The sequence below is a fragment of the Sciurus carolinensis genome, chromosome X, assembly GCF_902686445.1.
Source record: "Sciurus carolinensis chromosome X, mSciCar1.2, whole genome shotgun sequence".
NCBI classification, from domain to species: domain Eukaryota; kingdom Metazoa; phylum Chordata; class Mammalia; order Rodentia; family Sciuridae; genus Sciurus; species Sciurus carolinensis.
In genome coordinates, this window is record NC_062232.1 from 129,588,855 (window position 1) to 129,612,030 (window position 23,176).

Sequence of the window (23,176 nt, forward strand, 5' to 3'; positions counted from 1 at the left end):
AAGGACGTCTGCCATTGGACTTGGGGCCCACCTGGAGAATCTGGCTTATCTCATCTTGACATCCTTAATCTAGAGACATTTGCAAAATTTGGGGGAACCACCACTCACCCCAGTCCAACTCAGGAGCCCAAGCCTGGACCTGCCCACTCAGTGTCCTAGCAAGGGGCCCTCTGGGCCACAGCTGAGGGTCATGGGGGGTGGTGGCAATGATGACGACTCCGTGTCTCTGCTCCTGGGAAGGGGCCCAGAAGTTGTGCCCCTATGTACCCCATGTGGGTGTCCCAGCCCTCACCTGTGCCTGGAAGAGCCATCCTTCCTCCTGGTACCATAGGCTTGCCAAGGGCTCCTTGCCATTGGCCAAGTTGTCCTGGCTGGGACCCAGGGTCACAAGGGCAGGGCTGAGACATGCAGGTGACTGGGTTTGTTCCCCTGTTACTTTTCTCTTAGTTTTATTTTTTCCACTGTTCTACCTTTTCTTCAAGGAACTCATAATCCTCAACAGAGCAACACCCAAGTCAACCCTGGGTTGCCATCTTGGTTCCACCACGTGGATCATAACCTATTGGAAAATGGCAATCCCATGCCCACCCTTGTGGCTGGCTTGAAGCTTGTGGGGAAACCTGCGGGGCAGGCCTCTGCACCCAGTAAGTCTTTGCTTCTTTCACTTCCTGAGTCCCTGTTTGCCCTCCATCTGCCTCCATACCCCCATTCCCCAAAACCCCTTTCATGCCCCCCACCACTTTCTGATCCCTGCCTTCCCAGCACATGCAAGTTGGTCCTCTAGCCTCCCCACTTGATGCTAGCCACTCTGCAGGGGCCCTAGACCCCAGAGGGGCCGACTGATGAATGGATGGACGTAATGTCCATGGGTCTGTCCCATGAGAAGTACTCTGCCAACGCTGGCCCCTCCCCTATCTCCTTCAGGGACTTCAGTACTGTGACTACGGCGACCCCAAGCCCTCGGAGCAGCCCAGACGGGAAACGGAAGTGCCCAGGGATGCGTGGGGAGCGAGGCCAGACGCCCCTGTGGGGCGGACGCGGACCGGGCCGCCCTCCCGCCGCGCCGCGCATGCTCCGTGCCCCCCCTCGCGCCCCGTTCCCACGCCGCCGCCGCCCCAGTCCCGCCCGCTCGCGGCCCCGTTCGGCAGCGCCAGCCGACCCGACCGACGGACAGCCGCGCAGGACGCTCCTCCCAAGGAGCGCCTGCAAGCGAGGTCGAGACCCGGCTGGGAGCCCCCCGCCTCCTGGGGACGCCGCCCCGGAGGGCTTCTCGGAGGCGGCGGCCTTGTCCTCAGGCCTGCCGGGGGCGGGAGGGGAGGCCGACAGCCCCCGCCGCCGGAGACCCGGTAGCCCGCCGGACAGAGACGCAGTGGAGCGGGTTGGAGCCCCGTCTCGGCAGGGGCGCGGGAGGGCGGGCGCAGGTGGCCACAGGGTAGAAGGAGCAGCGGCAGCGGCGACAGTCGGGGACGTCCTGGGAGGCGGGCGAGGGCGGAAAGCAGTCAGGCTTGCCCTAGGGGCTACCCGCTTCCAGGGGAGCCACAGGAGAGGGATCAGCCTGTGCTGGGCGCCCGGGGAGCCTCAGCCCGTGTTTTCCAGTTTCTCTTCTCTGATTGGTTTTCCGCCGCTGATCCTGGTGCTGGCGCAAAAGCATCCCGTCGCTGATCCGCCAGGTAAGTTTGGATTTTGCACCTCTGGGTGTGGAAATGCGGGGCAAGCTGGCACTGTGTGGCCATGACACTGTTGCCTAGGGGCACCTGGTAAACTGTCCACAGGCACAGAACTAGAGGGTCCCCTGATAGGGGGACGTCCAAAATCGTGCTCCTGTGGCTATCTAGGGTGGGGGTTCGTGCATCTCAGTGGTTCATGTCCACCTGTGTCATCCCATCCTACACCAGGGAAGGGCATAAGCTTAACCAAGCTAAGGAAGAGGAAGCAAAGGGCTGGATGGAAGGTGGGGAAGAGCAAGAGGGAGCAAGCTGAGCTGATTTGAGCAGGGAACTGTGCCCAACACTTCCCCACAGGGCTAGTTATGACTAGTTCAGCCCAATGAATATCTGCCAAGCACCCACTATGGGCCAGGGTGCTGCAGACATCCGGAATCCATCAGGGAACAAGACAGCAAAAAAAAAAAAAAAAACTCTGCTTTCTGATTCTAGTCCTGGTGACTAAACATAGACAATAAACAGTACACGTTTTAAATTAGTAATTATACAACATGTAAAAGATGGTAAGTGCTGGGGAAGGGAGGTCCACTTGCAGGTTTGCCTAGTGCAGCTAGAATAGGTCTCATTTCAAAGGCATGATTTCTACAAAGCACTTGAAGGTGGTAAAAGAACAAGTCATATGCTTATGCTTTGGAAGAGCATTCTGGACAGAGGGAACAGCTGGTACAAAGGCACTGAGGCAGGAGTGGCCTGGCTTATGGGAGGTAGAGCTTGAACACTAGTATGGCTGGAGCAGAGGGAGGGGTGGGAGAGAAACGGGTCAGGAAGGGGCTCTGAGTGACATGGACATCCCAGTATGATCTGTGAACAGAAAAGGGCAGATCTAAACACCTGTGGAAAGAATCCTCAGGAAACAGCCTGGTTAGCCCTCTTTATGTCTAGGTCAGCCTCTGTCCCCACTGCCTGGAGACACTAGTTGCAGGGGAGCTCCCAGAGGGCTTTACCAGGCCAGGCTGCACAGAGCCTGGGGCCTGGGGTTGAGCTGTGAGCGTGCCCAGGCAGGTCCTCCGAGCTGATCTCCCTGGCCATCGCGCTAGGTGGGTGGCAGGTAGCTAGGACTCCAGGATGAGAAGAGCTAGCGGGACTGAGAGAAGGCAGCTGAGGTCTTGAGCCGCTGGACCCAAGGACTTTCCACCCCAAGCGGTGTTGCCTGTCCCTCCTCGTGGATGAAAAAGCCCAAACGCTGAATGCTTTAATTGATGTTGTTTGGTTTGTTTTCTGTTTCTGGGGAAAGCACCCCACCTAGTGTTGGTCTTCAGGACGGCTCTGAGGTGCACTGACTGGCTCTGCCTTTTCGTCAGGGCTTTCTTTCCTTGGGCTGCAGGCTCCTTCCAAGCCCCCCTTCCTGCCCTCCCAGCCAGCAGTGGGGCTGCCCAGCACACTGCATTTTGCTGGGAGCAAGGATGGGGGAGTCTGCTGCTGGCTCCTCAAAGAAGTGGACCAGCCCGGGAAAAAGCTGCTGGGTACACAGGCTGACAGGCCTTCCTGGCCTTACCTGAGACACAGTCTAAAGGCCCCTCACCTGCGTCCCTAGCATCATACTGCAGAAAATCTGGTTTAGGGCCTGGAATCATCCTTCAACTTGTCCTGTGCTCTGGTGGCCCACCAGAGTCAAAGGGTGTTTCCAGGACCACCAGGCTCCCTCCAGGTGCTTCCTTCTACACACACTAGGGAGCATCACCCTGCTTGCCTCAGGGTTACTGCTGGGATCTGTGAGGACAAGCTTGTCATGTCTTTTTTGTGGACGTTGAAATTATGGCTGAATTTCCTGTAGTAGATCTCAAAGACAGACACTTGGAACCTCACGTGGCCCCACCACCACTAGGTCTTCTGCTGTCGATGGCTGCCTAAGGTGGAATCCTGACAGTGGGGCGGGTCTCTCAGGGGTCACTACTCCACAGCTTTCTGCCGCCTCTGGTATTAGACCTACCTCATATGTCTTGGGTTGGGGGACTAGGGCTACCTCCTCCTCCTTCCAATATGGATAGTAACCTTGCAGGACTCTTATGGTAGTGCAAAACAAGCTTACACTGGGTTTCAAAACAATAATTTTATCCTGAAATCCTTGAAATTATCAGTAATTCTTTTAGAGGTGCAGGGCACCCCATGACTGACAGTGTGCCATAATGAAAATGTGTGTGTAACCTGTGAGTATCTGAGTGAGTCCAGTAGCACCTCTCCACCCCATCCTTTTTTTAATCAAGGTGAGATTCTCATAACATAAAATTCACCATTTTTAAAGGACCAGTTCTATGGCATTTAGTACATTCACAGTGTTGCATGACCCTGCCTGTATCCAGTTCCAGAATATTTTTATCACCCCAGGAGGAAACCCCTGACCCATTAACAGTCTCGGCTCACCCCCAGCCCCCAGTCCCCAGCTGCTTTCTGATGCTATGGATTTGCCTATTCTGGGCATGTCATATGTTCTATCAGATTTTTTTTTTGGATAGTGGCTCACTGCACAGTGACACTGGGCTAGGCAAAAGGTAGAAGTCAAGTTTCTTGAAGATCTGAACAAGAGAAGGCTGCCACCATGGGGCCACAGGAGATTGCACACAGTGACAGGATAACAGCAAGCGGGAGCTGTAGGGACAATTTATACATAGTCAGTGGGAGGGGTGGTTCTCTGTGAACTGGCTAATCTGAAGAATTTTGTGGGTTCTGGGGCATTGAGTTTCTCCCTAGTTCTCTGGGACCTGGCCCCAGTGTGGGAGCCCAATCAGGAGTGAGTAGGGTGTGCATTTAGTAGCCCCAGAGAGTTGGGCCTGATACAAGAAGCGGTGGAGATGGGAGCCTAGCAAACTGCCCCGAAGGACAGAGAGAAGAGAGTTTCCAGCTACAACTTCAAAACTAGGTCAAGATAGCTCTTGTGAAATATGATGTTACATCATATAAATGGAATCATACAATATGTGGCCTTTTATGTCTGTGTCTGGCTTTTTTCACTTAACAAAATGTCCTCAGGGTTCACCCACACTGTAGCATGTGTCAGAATTTCCAACCTTTTTATGGCCAAATAATATTCCATTGTATATATAGACCACGTTTTGTTTATCCATTCATCTGTTGATAGACATTTGGTTTGTGTTCATCTTTTGGCTTTGGTCAATAATACTGCTGTGGACATGGGTGTGCAAGTTTTTGAGCATGTGTTTTCAATTCTTATGAGTATATACCCAGGAGTGAAATTGGCTAGTTGTATGGTAACTGTGTTTGACTCATTGAGTAATGACCAAAATGGTTTCCATAGCTTTTTCCCTTTTGTGAACACTGTTAGTCAGTTGTCCATTACTTTAACAAAATGAAGAGAAAAGATTTGTTTTGGCTCAGAGGTTTGGAGTTTTCACCTGTGATCAACTGGCTCCCTGCTTGGGGCCTGTGCTAAGGCAGCATGTCATAGCTAGAGCACGCAGACATGGCAGAGCAACACCACCCACCTCAGCACAAGGAAGCAACAAAAGGAAGAGGAAAGGGCCAGGGTCCCACTCTCTACTTTGCTAGCACACTGTCACTGACCTAAAGGCCTCCCACTAGGCCTCACCTCCCAAAACCACAACCCTGGGGACCAACCCTTTAACACATGGGCCCTTGGGGAACATTCTAGATCCAAACTACAGCAAACACTATCAAGTGTCTAGACAGAGAGAAAGAATAATCCAGAGAAGCCCAAGTTCCTACCATCCCGTTTTAGCAGCAGTTGCCATCTTGCCTTATTTTGCTTCATCCTTCTTTCTATTTTTGTTTTGTATTTTACCTGGAATATTTTAAAGTGAGCTGTATACCATTTCCTCCTTAAATTCTACAATACACACTTCTTTAACATTCTCTGGGTTTTGTTTTCGTTTTCTGTTTTTTGTTTGTTTTAGAAAAGCATAAGGTGTTTATATGGAAGTAACGCTCCTTCAAGAGAGGAAACAGCCTGTGTCTTCTACACTGTGGGTACTTATGGCCTGTTTAAGATCCTCCCACCCCATGAATTATGTATTTGGGCTGGTCAGTGTGGTTTCCACCATAGCTTACTCTGAGCCAATTTCGCCATGTTGAAAATTTTTCCAGCACAGACCATATTCATTTTCTCCATATTGACAGGGAGCTGTCTGACTGCAAGAAGGTGGTCCCTTGGCAGCATAAGTCAGTTGGGTGCCCCCGGGGTCACAGCCTGAATTCCCTTTCCCCAACTCCTCTGTTCATGTCTATCTACCTATGCTATCATTCCCCCGTCAAGGACTCAGAACTCTGAAAGCCTTCAGATTGGGGCATCAGCTCACATCTTTAGCTGCTTCGTGCTGGAGAGGGACAATGATTTCTCAAACTCTGGGTCCTTGCTAACTGTCTAGGGGTTGAGATAGGAGTTTTAGGGTTCCTTGCTTCAGCCTAACAGGAGATATCTGCTGGCAGGTGAGCAGTGCAGAATCTTTGTCCCACTTGATCTGATACAGATGATGATGGCAGTGGGGCCTCAGGCACACTAGGTTAATAGTCCCCAGCAAGCCTCAGAGACATCTGCAGGTTGGTGGCCTGTAGGTGGAAAAAGATAAACTTAGTGAGGAGGTTTAGCAAACAGGAACCACACCAGAGAAGTAGGATTGAGGTTAATAGTCCTAATAAGGGGTGAAAGCCAGGAGAACCACAACCAAGGCTCCTTCCACAAGAACCAGCCCTGGGCTGCCTTCTCCCTGAATTGTGATGTCAGGTGGGTTAGTATGTGAATGTTATCCTGAACCTGTCCTGACTTGTTGCTCCAAAAACAGTATTCCTGTGGGAGCATGATGCAGACTCACCCCGGTGTGGCAGTGATCAGAGCCAAGGACCTCAGCAGCCAGGGAGTTGACCTGTTGCCATCAGTCAGTGAGGGCCTCGACCCTGGTGTCCAGGCTGTTAGCACACTCAGGGGTAGCTTGGTGTACAGAAACCATCTGCCATATAATATTTCAAAAGGGGTCAGCTGGAGATGAGCCTTTGGAGCCCCTGGGAATCTGAGAAGAGGTATGGGCCTTAACCATGGTACTGTTGTGACCTAGATGATACAAATTTTACTGAGAGATTAAGTATGGTAGCCTAAGGTCCTAATGGGGTAACAGCCAACTGAGGTTAGGCAAGTAAGCTTTAATCATTTTTCACCTGTACACATCTCAGGGTCTGAATTTTTTCCATTAGCAGATCTGTTAGATCAGACTTAAATTAACTTGAAACAGACTTAGGATTTTGACTGTGTGCCTTCTGGGAATCAAACCCAATGCTTCACACATGCTAAAGAAGCACTCTACCACTGAGCTAAACCCCAAGCCCCCTTAGTTCCTTCAGATAGTTATGCAAATGAACAAGTTCTCTATAACTTCTTAGCATTACTTGCTTTTGGTAGGGCTGACACTTCTCAAATGCACTTCTCAAATCACATTTTAAAAGAAAAAAGGACATTTTCTTGCATGACTCAATGCCATTTATCCACTTAGCACATGAGCACTGATGATCCCCTACTGTCCCCTGATGGCCACCTCATCATCACCCACACTTTCCCATCATCTCCAATGCCTTTGATGACTCTTCTCATTCATTTCAACATCTTATTGAGGACCCTTGTTGCACTTGGGTGTTGAGCCCCTAAAATCTCCTTCCCCCCAGAAGGATCTTCCTCCCCAGCCTCCTTTTTCCCACTGACATTGATTTGCAGAGACTGGGCCAGTTGCCCTGTGGAAGAGCCACCTTCTGAATTGGGAAGATTGCTCCCTTGTGCTGTCTCACTTCTGCATCTGTCCCCAAAATCCTCTGGACACTGCACATTGAGTCCAAAGGCTACACTAGGATGTAGTCAGATGGCTATAGCAAGAGCCCATTCCCCTGTGTCCCAGAAGCAGGTCTGTCCTACCCTCTACTCCACACTTAGGTCCAATTTCTCTCTTGCAACTAGCAAATAACCAGGGGATGACATTTTGACATGTGATGTCCCATTCTCCCTTGGTTTTTCACTTAATAGTCCTAGCATTCATTCCATTTTAAGAGATCCTTCTTTTCTCCAGAATGGCTAGAAAGTTAGGGTCAGGGGGTCCTGGTCAGATGAGAATAGAGCTAATAAAAGAAGAAAATTTACAAAAAGAACAGACTCTCTTGAAAGGTTGGTTGGGCATGCCCTGGTGTGAGAAGTGGGCATGGGATCCCGGCCCTCAGCCCACTGCACAGGAGAGAAGAGGGCATGGAGGCTGTTTAGGAACATGTTGGGGGCTTCAACATGCCCCCCAGAAAGACACATTGATGTTGTTTCCTGCTACCTGTGAAGGTATCCTTATTTGGAGATAGGGTCTTTGCAGATGTAATCAAGATAAAGTGAGATCATAGTGGAGCAGGGTGGGCCTTAAGCCAATGACTGGTGTCCTTATAAGATGAAGGAAATTTGGAGCCAGACAGACACACAGAAGGATGTGAAGATGCAGGCAGAGATGGGAGGGATGCAGCTGCCAGCCAAGGGTTGCTGGCGACCACCAGAAGCCCAGAGAACTGGGAGAAAATACATGGGTACGGTTTTCACACCATCCCCGGCCCCCGTTTGTGGTACTTTGTTCTGACAGCCCCAGGAAACCCTCTCGGGAGGTGGGATGGTCAGGGACCTTGGGGAAGTTCCTGAGTGAGAATGAGAGTGAGAAAGCCCATTGGCTGTTCCCGCCAGGAGGCGGCCACACTCAGTGGGACCCGGGGCTGAGTCCTGGGCCTCAGGGAGAGGCCACTCGCTTGCTCCCTGCTCCGCCTCACGGCTGCACTCACCAAAGTCCGACCTTGCTTGGCTCTGCTTGACAAGGAAAACTGTCCAGAGTTTGAAACAAGTTGTGGTTGGCTTCTGAGCAGCCAGTTGGTGCTCTAGGCCAGCCTGGTCTCACTGGGGCTCTGCACTTCCCCCAGCTTCTTCGGGTACCTGGTGATGGCGGCCATTCTCCTGAGGACAAGGCCCAAGGTGAGTGGGCAGCCCTTCCCTTCCACAGCATGTCCCCTTAGTGGCCTCCATTGCCCCTCCAGATCCTGGACCTCTCCACTCCACTCAGGAGAGCTTAGGTTGGCCTCAGCATCATGCCCCTTTCCTGAGTGCCTCAAAATAGTTGTCCTGACTTCTCTCAGCTTCTCTTTCATAAGTAGTCTACTTACAGCTCAACCTGCCCTACCTGTGAGCTCTCCAGGGGTGGTGAGGGAACACCCACATTTTCTTGCTGCTAGCTCGTCCTGGGGCCCAGGGGCTTGAATTCCCCTACAGCTGCAGGAATGGCTTATTTTAGGTCCCAGTATCTTTTGAGGACGTGTCAGTATACTTCACAAAGACAGAATGGAAGCTTCTGGATCTCAAACAAAGAATCCTCTACAAGCAGGTGATGCTGGAGAACTATGGCCATTTAGTGTCATTGGGTAAGTGACCCTGCCATACACACACACACACACACACACACACGCAGTCCCACCTACTGTCTCTGGACTCTGTTTCCTAATTTCCTTGGTGGTTGATTACTATGCACTTGTCCATCTCCAGCAGACCCGTCATCTGTTCTGGGCCAGCTGTCATGTCAATAGGAGTTTTCAGCTAAATGCTTTAGACCTGTAAATGTCAATAATGCCAAGTCAATTATTTTGTACATAGTCATGGATCGATTAAATATCTCTCTACTTAAAATATAAGTGTCAGTTATGCTGGGATATTTATATGCACTATTTTAAACTTCACTTATCTTTATAACAGTTGCATTTTCCATTTTTCCCACTTTGGAGAATTGAGCAGCAGGATTTCCTTGCATCAGCCACAGAGGTGCCATGCGAGGACTAAGTGTGCACTAGGTGTGCCTCAAAGAATCCAAGATGCAGCTGGGGCAGGCGTGAGCAAGCAGCCCTCCCCTTCCTCTGCCAACATGCCCCCAACTTCTTGTCTTTAGGACATCACGAGGGGGTGTCAATTTTGCCAATTAAGGGGCAAAACCAAGAGTCACAGTTTGAGTGGTGGGGCTGAGGCAGAAGCTCGGAGAGTGTGAGTTGCATGAGCAATGTGCCCTGCCTCCTGTCTCTGAGGAGCAGTGGTGCTGAGACAGGAGCCCAGGAGCTGGCCTTTCCCCTCCAGCAGCCCCACATGTTGTAGGCTGCAGCTGAGCTCAGGCCTTCCTTTTTCCAGGCATTTTCCTTGCTCCTGGGAGTGGACTGTAAATCCAGAGGTGGCTCCCCCAGTGTACCCCAAAGCCTTTGGGGTTGTGAGGGGGCTATTTAGCACTGAGCCCTTTTATTTTGACTCTACAGACTTCACTTCTGTAACCTGACCCCATAAAGGGAAACCAGCTCTTCCCCCTGGGTTCTCTGACCCTCACCAGGCAGATGGGGGCAAATCTTCCAAAGAGACTTCAGGAATTCTCAGTTGAGTTTGATGGTGAAGCAGAGAGGTTCAGCTTTTGAGGAGCATGACTGTGGGTGGCCTTTCTCTGAACTTTCTTAGTGGCACTTTCTAGAAAGTTCTTTGCTTTCTGTTACCTGGAGATATTAAGGCTACTGTGTTCAGTAGTCACTCTGTCCTTAGCCAGAGTGTTGCTAACCTGCTTTATTTCTGTGAACAGGATTTGCATTCTCCAAGCCTCTCCTGGTGTCCCAGCTGGAGCAAGGGGAGGGGCCCTGGGTAGCAGACTCCCTCAGAAGCCAAGCTGAGGCAGGATCACATGCAGGTGAGTGAGGGGTGCTCATCCTACTTTCTTGAATCCTGAGGAGGGAAAGAGCTCCAGCCAAACAGGATGGTGTGGCACATCCTGCCTGGCTGGGAAATTCTCTTTAGTGTCCCATGTTAGTCTCCCAAGGGCTTCTGCCCTATCACTGTCCTGGTGAAGTGAGAACCTCTGACCTGCAGCCTCACACCCGTTCCACCACCGTTTCCAGCCCATCTTGTCTCTCTCCTTCTGCTCTCCTGTCTGCCTACCTGATGGTTTTCTGCTCTGGGGTCCTCTTGCTCCTCCCCCAGTCCTGTTCAGCTCCCCTCAGCCAAGAGTAAGACCCTCAATAGAGTCCCAGAGACGGGTGACACTGGCCGGCGCTATCTGTCTTGGCAGGTGACGGGATAAAGAGCAAGACGGCCATTCCAAAACAGAAACATTCTGGAAGCGGACTCCCAGGACCCGACTTTCAGGGCGGCAGAAGGGGCCAGGTGGCGGGGTCGCCTCCCCAGCCAGGAGGCACTAAGGGAGTGTCTGGGCAGAGAAGTCCCCAGGGCACCGCGCACAACCCGGTTCTAAAGCAGCAGCGTTCCAAGGGCGTGGAGAAACGGTACCTGTGTCAGCAGTGCGGGAAATCCTTCAGCCGCAGCTCCAATCTGATCAAGCACCGCATCATCCACAGCGGCGAGAAGCCCTACGAGTGCCCGGAGTGCGGCAAGCTGTTCCGGCGCAGCTTCGCGCTGCTGGAGCACCAGCGCATCCATAGCGGCGAGAAGCCGTACGCGTGCAGCGAGTGCGGCAAGACCTTCACGCGCAGTTCCAACCTCATCAAGCACCAGATCATCCACAGCGGCGAGAAGCCCTTCGCCTGCGGCGAGTGCGGCAAGCTGTTCCGGCGCAGCTTCGCGCTGCTGGAGCACGCGCGCATCCACAGCGGCGAGCGGCCATACGCGTGCAGCGAGTGCGGGAAGGCGTTCAGCCGCAGCTCCAACCTCATCGAGCACCAGCGCACCCACAGTGGCCAGAAGCCTTACACCTGCCCCGAGTGCGGCAAGGCCTTCAAGGGCGTCTCGCAGCTCATTCACCACCAGCGCAGCCACAGCGGCGAGAAGCCCTTCGCGTGCCAGGAGTGCGGCAAGACGTTCCGCGGCCGCTCGGGCCTCAGCCAGCACCGGCGCGTGCACAGCGGGGAGAAGCCCTACGAGTGCAGCGAGTGCGGCAAGGCGTTCGGCCGCCGCGCCAACCTCTTCAAGCACCAGGCGGTGCACGGCGGGGTGCGGCCCTCCGAGCGTCGCGGCCGAGCCAGGGGGCTGCGGCGCGGCTGCGTGCTCCTGGAGCCCCGGCGCGGGCACCGAGGGTCGCGGCCCCAGGAGGGCGGCGAGGGCGACTCGGTCGAGTCCCGGCGGAGCCGCAGCGGCCAGAAGCCGCACGCGTGTGAGCACTGCGGCCAGTCCTTCGAGAGCAAGTCGCAGCTGAGTGGCCACAAGCGCGCCCACGGCGGCGAGAAGTCCCAGGTGGGCGGCCCGCGAGCGGCTGCCGTTGAAGGGAAATCGCCCGTCGAGGAGAGCCACGGCGGCCACGGTGCCAGCGTTCTGGACCCTGGGAAGACCCAGGGCAAAGCCTCGCCTTGAGGTCAAGAAACAGGGCACGACTCTGAGTGGGAGGACGCACCCTTCCCCAAGTGCGTTCTGTCCCTAAAGGAAGGGCCGGGTGTACAGGGGCGGTCGACGCCTAGAGACTGCACCCCGAGGCCCAGCCCAGTCCGCCAGGGTACTCCTGGCGGCCCGCGTGCGTGCGGGGGTGCTGGCTGAGCTTTGTACATTGCAGAATTGCTCCCCGTCCGCGGACAGCTGCCTGCTGTGCGGAGGGAGGAGGCAGCCTCGCCTCGCGCGGAGTGTACCTACGTGGCGGATTGTTTGCCTCCTGCCAAGAGTTAGTGTCTCTGCGTAGAAGAACTAAAAAGCACTTTAACCCTTTCAGGGCTTATTGAATGCAGAGAGCTCTGAAAGTAGTCTGCTGCTCCCAGGGAAGGCACGGGGCACCCCGCTGTCCAGTAGTGTGGGCAAGCCCTGCAGGTGTGGGGAGCCGCGGGAGGCTGTGCCTGAAAACTCCAGCCCTCTTGGGCGCCCCCTGCTGCTTGGAGGAGGAGCTGCACACAGCCCCATTGCCTTTCAGCGGGGCTTTCTGGGAAATGGTTGGCCTTGGGCTCTGCAGAGAGGTAAGACCCAGAGAGCCTGAGCTTCTCCTCTCTAGGAGAGGAGCCCTGGAGGGACCTCCTGTGGTTTCTCACAGGAGTGGCCTCTGAGCAAGACCTGGCCACATTTGTGCCCCCCTCACATCCTCCCTCTGACTTCAGTCTCCTCCCTGCCCACCAGCCCCCAAGTTCATGCCCTGTTGCCTCGTCCCCCAGGCCCCAACCCTGCTCACCCAGCAAAGGACATCCGGGCCTTGCTGCCTACCCCCTCACCCACCAGTGCCTAAAGCTTTAAACTTAACTGCTCCTGTGTTGGATTTGGGCAACAGGGCAGCTGCCTTTCGCATGACATTTGTTAGAATATCCAAGGTGCCCTTGCTTGGAACGTCTTTGTATTCAGGGGTAGTGTAAGTCAAAAATGGAGATTTTTGCCATATGAGCGTGCAGGGAATCACTCCTTAATTAGAATCCCCCAACCCCCTGAGAAGACCTGAGGCAGAAGAAAGGGGGCCATCCCAGGCCCACACCTGGTAAGCCTCTTCTCCTTGTAATGATGCAGCACCCCCGCTTCAGCTGCATGGTCAGGGCGGACCCTTCAGAAGGCACTTATGAAATCTTAGGGGAGTCTTCAAGAGGAAAGCTTGCTGCTAACTGTCCTGTTCTGCCTACACAGTCCCCAGAGGCCTGGGAATTCTGACCCCTTGGTGTTCTCAGTCCGGCATCCTGGTCGGTTGGCCACCCCTTCCATCCTTCTACTCTCCCAGGGGAGAGCTGCTCTTTGTCACACAGGCCTCTCCAAGGATATGCAAGTGGTAGTTGTGGTGGAGGCTACCCAAGAAAGAGCATGCACTGCCAGACAGGGGAGGTTCAAAGACAGTTACCTCCTGCCAGGAGAATGTGGGAGGACCTGGAAATCCAGGTTCCTTCCGAGGATGCTGCTTGGAGCTCCAGTCATTAGGACAACTCCAGAAATCTCATGCACATACACACATGCACATGTATATAAGTTTTATATATATAAAATTATTTTATGGAAAGTTCCAGAGTTCTTGTAACTTGCTCTTGTCTCAAGTTAGCTTGTCTCCAGTGGCTCCCTATCCCCTCATCCTATGATTGCCTTCTTGTCTGTAAGCCAGTGCCCCGTATACCCGTAGCTGTGTGTCATGTTCAGTCTCCTGTCCTGTGCACCAGCCCAGGGCTGGCACTGGCGACTGCATGTGAAATGCACTCTGTGTGCTTGGCACGTTGCACTTGGGCTTTGTCTCATCTGCTCCAGCCTCACACAGGCAATCCAAAGTATCTTCAACTTTGCATTTTCTAGTAGAAATATGTCTCTGAAGTCCCTAGTGAGGTAATTGGGCATTTGGGGTTTTTCTGAGGCTCTGACAGTCTCTTCTGGGGCTGGCACAGATGCAGGGAATCAGTTCCCATTAGGGCAGGTACCTGTAGCAGGTTATGTGCATGGGCTCTGTCACACACACTCTAATGTCCATTTCCTGTGCTCTGGGAAGGGAATGATTCAGTTCCTACAAGCCAGTCACTAGCTTCTACCAAAGAAGAGCTGGCTCTCCCAGGACAGTGACATTCCATTGGTTCTAAAATAAGCTAATTCTATTTTTAACACAAGCACCTTTTTTTTCACCTTAGTCCTATACCCAAAAATGACTCGCTACAGAAAGCATCATGTGCAGCATTTTCAACAGAAAGTGGATCTGCCAGGAGAGACTTGGGGCACTGCTCTCTGACTTTGAGTGACCTGGAAAGCTCCAGAATCCCCAATGCTTTCCTAGATAAATGACGCTTCAAATGGCAAGCTAGTCGTTTTGTTTCTCCTGTTCTCAGAGTAATTTAGTTCCTGTTAATGAGATTTTTTCACTACCACACAAATAATAGTAGTGTTTTCTTTCAGGTAGGGTAATCAGGTATGCAACACGGGTTTTGTGTGGAATAAGAGAGGGCCTGGAAAGGACTCTTTTTTTCCTTCTAAGGTGCCTGTAAATTGGGCTCCATCCCTCCTGCTGTGTGGGAGGTGGGGATGATTGCCCTTGCTTTTTGAGGGAGAAAGAGTGTAAAAGCTTAAACTATGGAGGGAAGTCCTGCTGCTTTCCATTCCTTCCTCCATCTGCTCCTCCCACCCCCAGAACTTTCCTGGATGCCAATCTTAGGCCCCTTCGCCTTTGGGCCATTTGCTCTTTGAAACTTTGGATGCTTTTCAAGAGGTGTGTACATGCAGTGGCAGTATCTCCATGCAACTGCTAAATGGTCCTGGCTGAATTCATTGTGAGATGGAATTGCTTCCACTTCCTTTGGCTGCAAATAAAAAGGTCTACAAGTGTTGGCCTTCAAAGGAGCCCTCTAATACAAGGGGCGATTCTGAATGTTTAGACTAAACAGGCAGTTGGGTTTAAGGTTGCAGGAAAGGCCCCCAGCAAGAATCTGGGAAGAGCCCAGAACCAGTGTTTGGGTATCCTTTTGGGTCCTCTGGCTCATGGATCCCTGTCTGGGGTCCTATTATACGACCCAAGGGTACAGACTCCTCTGACTGGGTCATAGAGAGCCAATGAAAGCTGGTTGGCTACCGTAACTGAGACCAGAAAGGGAGATTTGGCCTGCCTGATATGTTCCTTAACAAGCTGCCACATCGCCTCCTGAGAATTAGCAGCTCCGTCTTCCTTCTGGATACTTCTGTTGCCAGACTTCAGGCAACACAACACGGCAAAATCCACACCTGCCAGGGAGAGTGCCCAGCTCTTCAGACAGGAAGTGGAAGTAGAGGGACTTCCAGTGGGGGATTGCTGGGAAGTGCTTGGGTTGGAACAGGTGAAGGAAAGAAGAGAGCATGTGTGGTGTGGTGGGGGAACCTAAAAAAGGCAGAGGGATTTCTCTAGGACAGTTCTGGGGTAAAAGGTCAATTAGACCCCAAGCGTGGAGAGCCTGGGATGCCACACTCAAGAGTTTGCATCTAGCTGGTTTTAGGTAAGGAGCAACTTTGCAAAACATGAATTAGTCTGTGTTGGAAGAAGGAAAGTTAATGTGAATTATAGCTGCTATAGTAATTGACATCTTGACAACCACCAATGTTGTATGGTGTAGTCTGCAAAACAACTATCTAGATGACAGTTCTTATGTCTGTGAGGTGTGACACATGGGTCTGGATGGCTAGAGTCCACTGTGCATGATGAGGAGCTTGAAAGGGAAGCATAGCAGTGTCCCAACCACATTCCTCAGGAGGTCCAACTTGCCATGCTATTTGTAGCTGGTTTCATCTTTTGCTGGCCCTGGTATATCTATGACTTCACAGTACGAGACCTTCCAGGATTCCTGCTGTCAGCAGATCCTTATATTCTTATATTAGAAGTACCATCAAGTTCAAGGCCTTGGGGATTGGTGAATGGCACAGTGCCTCCTTTTGTGTACAGGAAGGTTAAACTTGGTCCTTCTCCATCAATTGGGAACTTTCAGACTGGAAATGAAGGGCTACTAGGGGTTCTTGGATTTTAATCTTTCCTTGACAGCTAGCTTATGGAGGTGTAACAGACTGCACATCTTTAAAGTGTACAGTTAGATGGGTTTTGGCATGTGTGTCCAGCCATGAAACCACCCCACCATCAAGACAGTGAACAGATCCCTCATCCCCAATAGTGGCTTTAGGCCCCAGTAGCCCCAGCCTCATGATCACTGCTCTACTTTCTGTCACTATAGATTAATTTGTATTTCCCAAAATTCTATGTAAATGGACTCTGTACAGTACATGTCTTTCAAAGTTCCCCTTTTCCTATCTGGATATCCAGTTTCCCCAGCAATATTTGTTGCAAAGATGGTTGTTCCCTCAGTGGAATTGCCTCGGGGCCTTTGTGGAAAATCAGTTGGATGTATGAGTGTGAGCCTGCTTCTGGACTCTGTGATGCCATATCAGTGCTATGGACTGAAAGTATATGTCCCCACAAAAGTCACGTGTGGAAGCCCTGACCCCCCAACTGCTGGTATTAGGGAGGTGGGGTCTTTGAGAGCAGTTAGGTTTAGATGAGGTAATGAGTGTGGGGCCCCCATGATGGGATTACTGCCCTACTAGTAAGAAGCACTGTCCATTCTCCAACACGTGAAGCTACACAGAGAAGGAAGCTATGTACGAGAGCCAAATCTGACAGCACCTTGATCTTGGACTTCCCAACCTCCAGAATGATGAGAAATAAATCTGTTGTTTAAGCTGCCCAGTCTATGGTATTTTGTTATTCTAGCCCAACCAACTAAAACAGTTTGTGTACCTTTCTGTCAGTGCCACAGTCTCTTGATTATTGTAGCTTTCTAAATCTTGAAATCAATCAGGCAATGAGTCCTCTGTTGTTCTTGTTTTTCAAAGTCCACAAGAGTTTTAGGATACATTGACAATCTCTAGAGGAAACAAAAGCTTGCTGGGATTTTGACTGAGATTGCACTGAATCAAAACAATAAATCATTTAGGGGAGGATTGACTTTGTAATATTGAGCCTTTGAAACCAAGGATATGGTATATTTCTCCATGTTGAAGGATTCTTTCAATTCCTCTCAGCATTAGGGTGTAGTTTCAGTGTCCAGGCCTTCTCTGACAACGTCCTTACTGATTCTTGGGTTATTTTTTTCAACCACCCTTAATAACCTTGCATTCTCATTGAGATATCCATTCACTCAACAGACACATGCTGAAAATTTAACTGTTGAAATGAGGATGTATGTGTTGCCTAGACTCAGAATCAGGAATATTCATTTGTTCCTATTGTGTTTTTGTTTAGCCTAGCCCAGATTTGACAGTGACCTTGACCACAGTATAAAACAGAGCCATGTGTCCCATGTTGATGATTCAGAGAATTTATAATTGTTCCACAATTGAAAAGAAAACATTCTCTAGCAGTTTTTTGACAGAAAATCAAAATCGAATCAAAACAAATAATCGAATTAATTTTTTCAGTGAAAATATTCTCCACTTAATATATAATGGCCTTTTCCACACTTTAGCTAGTTGAGTGGAAACAAGGGAAGATGAGGTGGAGGGAAATGGAGTCACACAGGCAGAGATGGGATGGGGAGAGGAAGATAGAGGAGGAAAGCAGAAAGCATGGTCCAGGGAAGGAGAGCAGTTTTGCAGAGATGGAACACTGGGGTCCAAGGCATCCTGGTTATCTCCTGTGTTTGTGAAGATGGGATGGAGAAGCAAATGTCATGTGCAGACATGTCACACAAGGAGAAGAGGGACAGGGATTGGAGCGACGTGGCCATAACCAATAAAAGCCTGTGGGGCCGTGAGAAGCTAGAAAAGGCAGGCAAGTACCCTTCCCTAGAGCATCTTGAGGGAGTTCGGCTCCACTGACTCCTCCATTTCCACCTGTGACCCTTTGACTCTTTGCATCTGAACCCTGGAAGTTGGGAGCCGGTGTATGGCAATGGGTAGAAATTGAAGGAGCGGTCACACGCATATTCACCTGGTCCTCCAAACAGTCACTTCAGATGACAGCACATCACTGAGGTTGAGAAGCCCTTTCCAAGGCCAGGCCTTTCTAAAAATGCTCAGTGACAGGGATACCCACCAGCACTGAGCACTCTCGCCAAGAGCCCTGGTTGATGCTGAGGTTCAGGGCAGTGACACAGGGTAGAACTTGGCAGGGCCAAGCCTACTGAGGAAGAGAGACTCTGGGTTCTTTCTCCAGCCCAACCCTTGCGGTCGAGGGTGCATGGAGGTTGCCCCTTGGCAGCAGAGAGCTCCCCTACTGAGAATCAGGCAGATTATGGGAACCATGTGCACCCAGAGAGGGGAGTCCACAGGCAGACAAGAGTGCCAAGGATGGGCACCAGGAAGCCTTCAGCAGGAGCTCATCCCTCACCTGACCTGAGTAACTACACATCTTAAGGTGGAGAGCAGGGGCCATGGCTAGGCTGGGTGCCTAGCTTACTCAGCATGAAATTCTGGGATTCACATTCCATGGGATTCCCTGTCAGATGAAGAACTCTTTTCCCTCCCATTTTTAGAGTTTTTCAGGGAGTGATCTCTGCTATGTGAATCCTCCCTCTGAGTCTGGGGTGGTGGCATATGGCTACAACCCTAGTGGCATGGAAGGCTGAGATAGGAGGATCACAAATTTGAGGCCAGTCTCAGCAAATTAGTGAGACCCTTAGCAACTTAGTGAGATCCTGCCTCAACATTAAAAAAAAAATTAAAGGACTGGGGATGTAGCTCGGTGGTAAAGTGTCCCTGGGTTCAATCCCCAGTACCAAAAATAAAAAAGAAAGGAATCCTCCCTCTGGCTCTTGGGGATATGTGTATATGTTTGTAAACTGTTTCAATAAGGCCTCCCACCAACCCCATCAGCCAGGGAGGTGTTTCTTAAGGGCCTAGAAGCATTTCTTTGAAATGCAAACATCAGGAAGCCAGTGAGCCTGACTCCCTGCCTCTGTGGGAGTTCAGCCTAGGTTCTGGCTCCAAGTTCATGCTAACTAGAGAGAGATTTATGCTCCCCTGGGGTAAAGACAACTCACTAGCCTAAATGGATACTGCCAATTACCAGGTGTACTCACAATGAACTAGGACAAGTTAGAGTTATCTTAAGATGCTATCTGCCTGGCTAAAGGGTGAGATTCTTTTTATGACCTCTGCAATGTCATTAGAGGACTGGAGTGCCCGTGATCATCCCCACTCAGTTTACTGTTTGCTTCTTGTCTACATATTTGGAAAGGACTTTGGGTTGGCAGGGTCTTCCTCGAGGGAGGCTGGAATCAGGGTCGGTGTGGGAAGGGCTGAGTGCAGACCCAGCACCCAGCTACCCAGGGCCATGGAAGCTTCCGGGAACAAACAGCACAGCCACCCATTGGCAAGCTGAGGCCTTGTGGCCACTGCCACAGGAGGAGACTGGCAACCTAGAAGGCTAGGGCCTTAACCGGGACTGTAGCAACTGTCAGACCTCACCCCACTTAAGGGGTTGCTGCCATTACAGGTCAGCGAACAAAGACTACACAATAGTCACTGGGAGCCTGACTCAGGGATCAGTTTGACCCATGTATCAATGGCACCCAGTTAGGGGTCAAACACCAGTCTAAATATGGCTGCAAAAGTATTGTTGAGACGAGACTACCTCTTAAACCAGCACATTGAGTAAAGCAGTTTTTCCGTCCACAGTGTGGGTCAGTCTCATCCACATAAGCCGAAGACCTTAAGAAGAAAGATTAAGATCACCTGAAGTGAAAGAAGTTCTGCCCCAAGTGACCTGTAGACTCAAACTGCAGCTCTTCTCTCAGTCCCCAGTCTGGCCTGCAGCCTCCACATCACATGGGCCAATGCCTTCCAGCTTCTCCATAGATGGCACCAAGAGAGCCCAGTCTAACCTGTCGCAAAAGCAACAGGCACACATGCAGCAGCTGTGTGCGCAGAGAAAACTACTGAACCTGAAGGAGACTTCAGTGAAAGGCAATCAGAATGGAATATTTCCCTATATTGTCATAGAATCAGGCAGACGTAGTTGGTTAAAAACAATTAAAAATGTAAAGGAATTGAATAGTAGTCTGATTGTCAAACTAGATTTAGAAATATATAACACGCCTTAAGGAGACACCATTTTTTAGAGTCTGTGGAATATTTTTTTAAAGTATTCATTACTTTGCCCAATTTTCTGGGTCCCCCAATATGTTGGAGTCTTAACCTCAGCACCTCAGAATGTGACCTCATTGGAGATAAAGTCCTTATAAAGATCATGAAGTTAAGATGAATTCATTAGGGTAGGCCCTCATCCAGGGTGACTGTGTCCTTATAGGAAAGGGGGGATTTGGACACAGAGACATGCAGGTGGGGAGAAGACCTTGGGAAGACAAAAGCAGAGATCAGAACTGTGCACCAACAAGACTGCTAGCAACTATCAGAGGTAGGGAAGGGGCATGGAACAGACTCTTCAGGACCCACAGAAGGAACCCATTCTGATGACACCTACATCGTGTACTTCCAGCTTCCAGAACTCCCAGCCCCCAGTTTATGATGCTTTGCTATGGCAGTCCTAGAAAACTCATACAGTCCCCAGACAACCTTAATTCAAGATCATTTGTCTTTCTCTGGTAGCAGGAATCAAACCCAGTGGCACTCTATCTAAGCTACATCCCCAGCCCTTTTTAATTTTATCTTGAGACAGGGTCTCACTGAATTTCTGGGTCTGGCCTTAAAATTGGGATCCTCCTGCCTCAGCCTCCCAAACTCCTGGGATTACAAGCATGTCCACTGCACTCGGACAAAAAGATATTTTAAGCAACACATTCTCACATCTTTCAAAAAATATTTTTAGATGTTGATAGATCTTTATTTAATTCATTTATATTTATGTGGTGCTGAGAACGGAACCCAGTGCCTCACACGTACTAGGCAAGTGCTCTACCACTGAGCCACAACTCCAGCCCTTCACATTCTTACTTATTTTCCAACTAAAATATACAATAAAAGATGACTACAAAATCTTCACTACTCCAAAATTAAGATAAATTCTACTAAACAAGCATTAGATTGGGAAGGAAATCAAAGGCAGAATCACCAGCTGTCTCTAAAGCAAAGCAAAGAAGCATGTTTAACAGGGCACAGTGAGGTGCATGCTTTGGGGGAAATTGCAGCCTTTGCATGCCTTAGTCTTTCAAGAAGGGAGATGACAAAGGTGCTTAGTCTTCATGGCAGGAAACTGGAAGAAAGAGCAAAAACTAAACCAAAGGAAATCGATTGTTGGAATTAATCAAAATAAAAGCTGAAGTTAATGAAGCAGAAAATTTAAAAAGGAGAAAGGAGAATTCAAACTCCTGTTTTCTGCTGGACGCAGTGGCACATGCCTGTAATCCCAGTGGCTTGAGAGGATGAAGCAGGAGAATCACACCAGCCTCAGCGGCTCAGTGAGGCCCTAAGCAATTGAGTGAGACCCTGTCGCAAAATAAAAAATTAAAAGGGCTGAGGATGTGACTCAGCAGTTAAGTGCTCCTGAGTTCAATCCCTGGTACCAAAAATAAATAAATAAATAAATAAAATTCTGTTTTCTTCTTTAAAATGTATATATCTCTTACAGTCCTTGTTAAGAAAAAAGTCGCAGATGAACACATGACTAGGAAGGAGTTATGGAGCACTCTTGGCTTCCCAGATGTGCCACACCAAGAGTTCTGAATCTTTCTCTTAACTTCTTAATGAAATTCCTGCTCACTTGCTTTAAATTTTTTTCTTAAATTAAAACAAAAGAAATGAATGATGGCAGTACATTTGAAAACCTACATGAAATCAGTTAGAAAAAGACTAAAAACTCCAGGCACAATGGCACATACCTGTAGTCCCAGTGGCTTAGGAGACTGAGACAAGGGAATCAAGAGTCAGAGACCAACCTGGGCAAGATAAGCAACATGGTGAGACCCTGCCTCAAAAAGAAACGAAAATGATGCCAGGTGCGGTGGCGCATGCCTAGAATCCCAGCAGTACAGGAGGCTGAGGCAGGAGGATGGCAAGTTCAAAGCAGCCTCAGCAACTTAGCAAGACCCTGTCTTAAAATTTTAAAAGGGCTAAGGATATAGCTGAGTGGTAGAGTGCCCCTGGGTTCAAAGACCAGTGCTGCAACTAGAAGATAGACTCAAACAACAAAGGCTTTTACGAGTTTTTTAAAAAGCAGCATCCAGTAAAATCCCATTTATGTAAAATCATGAGTGTGTGGGAGCAAGGTGCATGTGTGTGAGTGTGTCTGTGTGAGAATGGGTTGTGGGAGTGAGTCGGGGTTTAGAGGTGCGTGTACGTGGGAGGAATGGAGACTCGTGTGTGTCTGTGTATGTTTGTGTGCTATGGTCTGAGTGTGCCCCCATTCATATGTTAAAACCTAATCACCAAGGTGGTGGTATTATAAGGTGCAGCCTTTGGAAGGTGAGTAGGTCATAAGGACAGAACCCCATGAATGGGATTAGTACTGGTCCAAGAGACCCCAGGAAGCGAACTAGTCCCTTCCACCACATGAGGACTCACAAGAAGCTTCCATCCTTGAGAAAGGGAGCTCTCACCAGATACTGAGCCTGCTATCACCTTGGTCTTGGACTTCCAGCCTCTGGAACTAAGAGCAATAAAAATTTCTGTTGCTTATAAGCTACTGAGTCTTATAAGCTATAGCATCCTGTAGAGACCGAGGCAAGGTTCAAATACCAACTGCCAGGCCCTCATCCCAGGTGAATCTGCTGGGAGATATAGATGTTTAAGGGACTTTAATAGGCAAATGAAGGGACTGGGGATGTGGCAGTGGGTCCAATACCCAGCATCAGAAAAAGAGAGAGAGAGAGAGAGAGAGGGAGAGAGAGAGAGAGAGAGAGAGAGAGAGAGAAGAAAGAAGAAAGAAGAAAGAAGAAAGAAAGAAAGAAAGAAAGAAAGAAAGAAAGAAAGAAAGAAAGAAAGAAAGAAAAGAAAGGTAGAAAGATGAAGGGGGTGGGTTAGAACATGTGTGTGTGCATATGAGTGTGTAGGGGTGCAGTATGTGGGGGGATGTGTGTGCACGAGCAGAGTCTCCACAATGCTGATGCAGCTTCTGAACAAACTGGAAATGCTTATGGCCTTTTAATTTTAGTATTTGTCCCTTTCTGTGGATAAT

At 50.1% G+C, this 23,176-nt stretch overlaps 1 protein-coding gene across 1 annotated transcript; it reads left to right on the forward strand.

The window, feature by feature from the left end:
• The first annotated feature begins 859 nt into the window (after positions 1-859).
• Zfp92 (ZFP92 zinc finger protein) lies at positions 860-16,826 on the forward strand. Its single transcript, XM_047535351.1, has 6 exons — positions 860-1,670; positions 6,479-6,512; positions 8,619-8,670; positions 8,987-9,113; positions 10,298-10,402; positions 10,781-16,826. Exons 1-6 carry the CDS (start codon positions 860-862, stop codon positions 12,013-12,015), a joined length of 2,364 nt encoding a protein of 787 aa, XP_047391307.1. The 3' UTR covers positions 12,016-16,826.
• Positions 16,827-23,176: the final 6,350 nt, after the last annotated feature.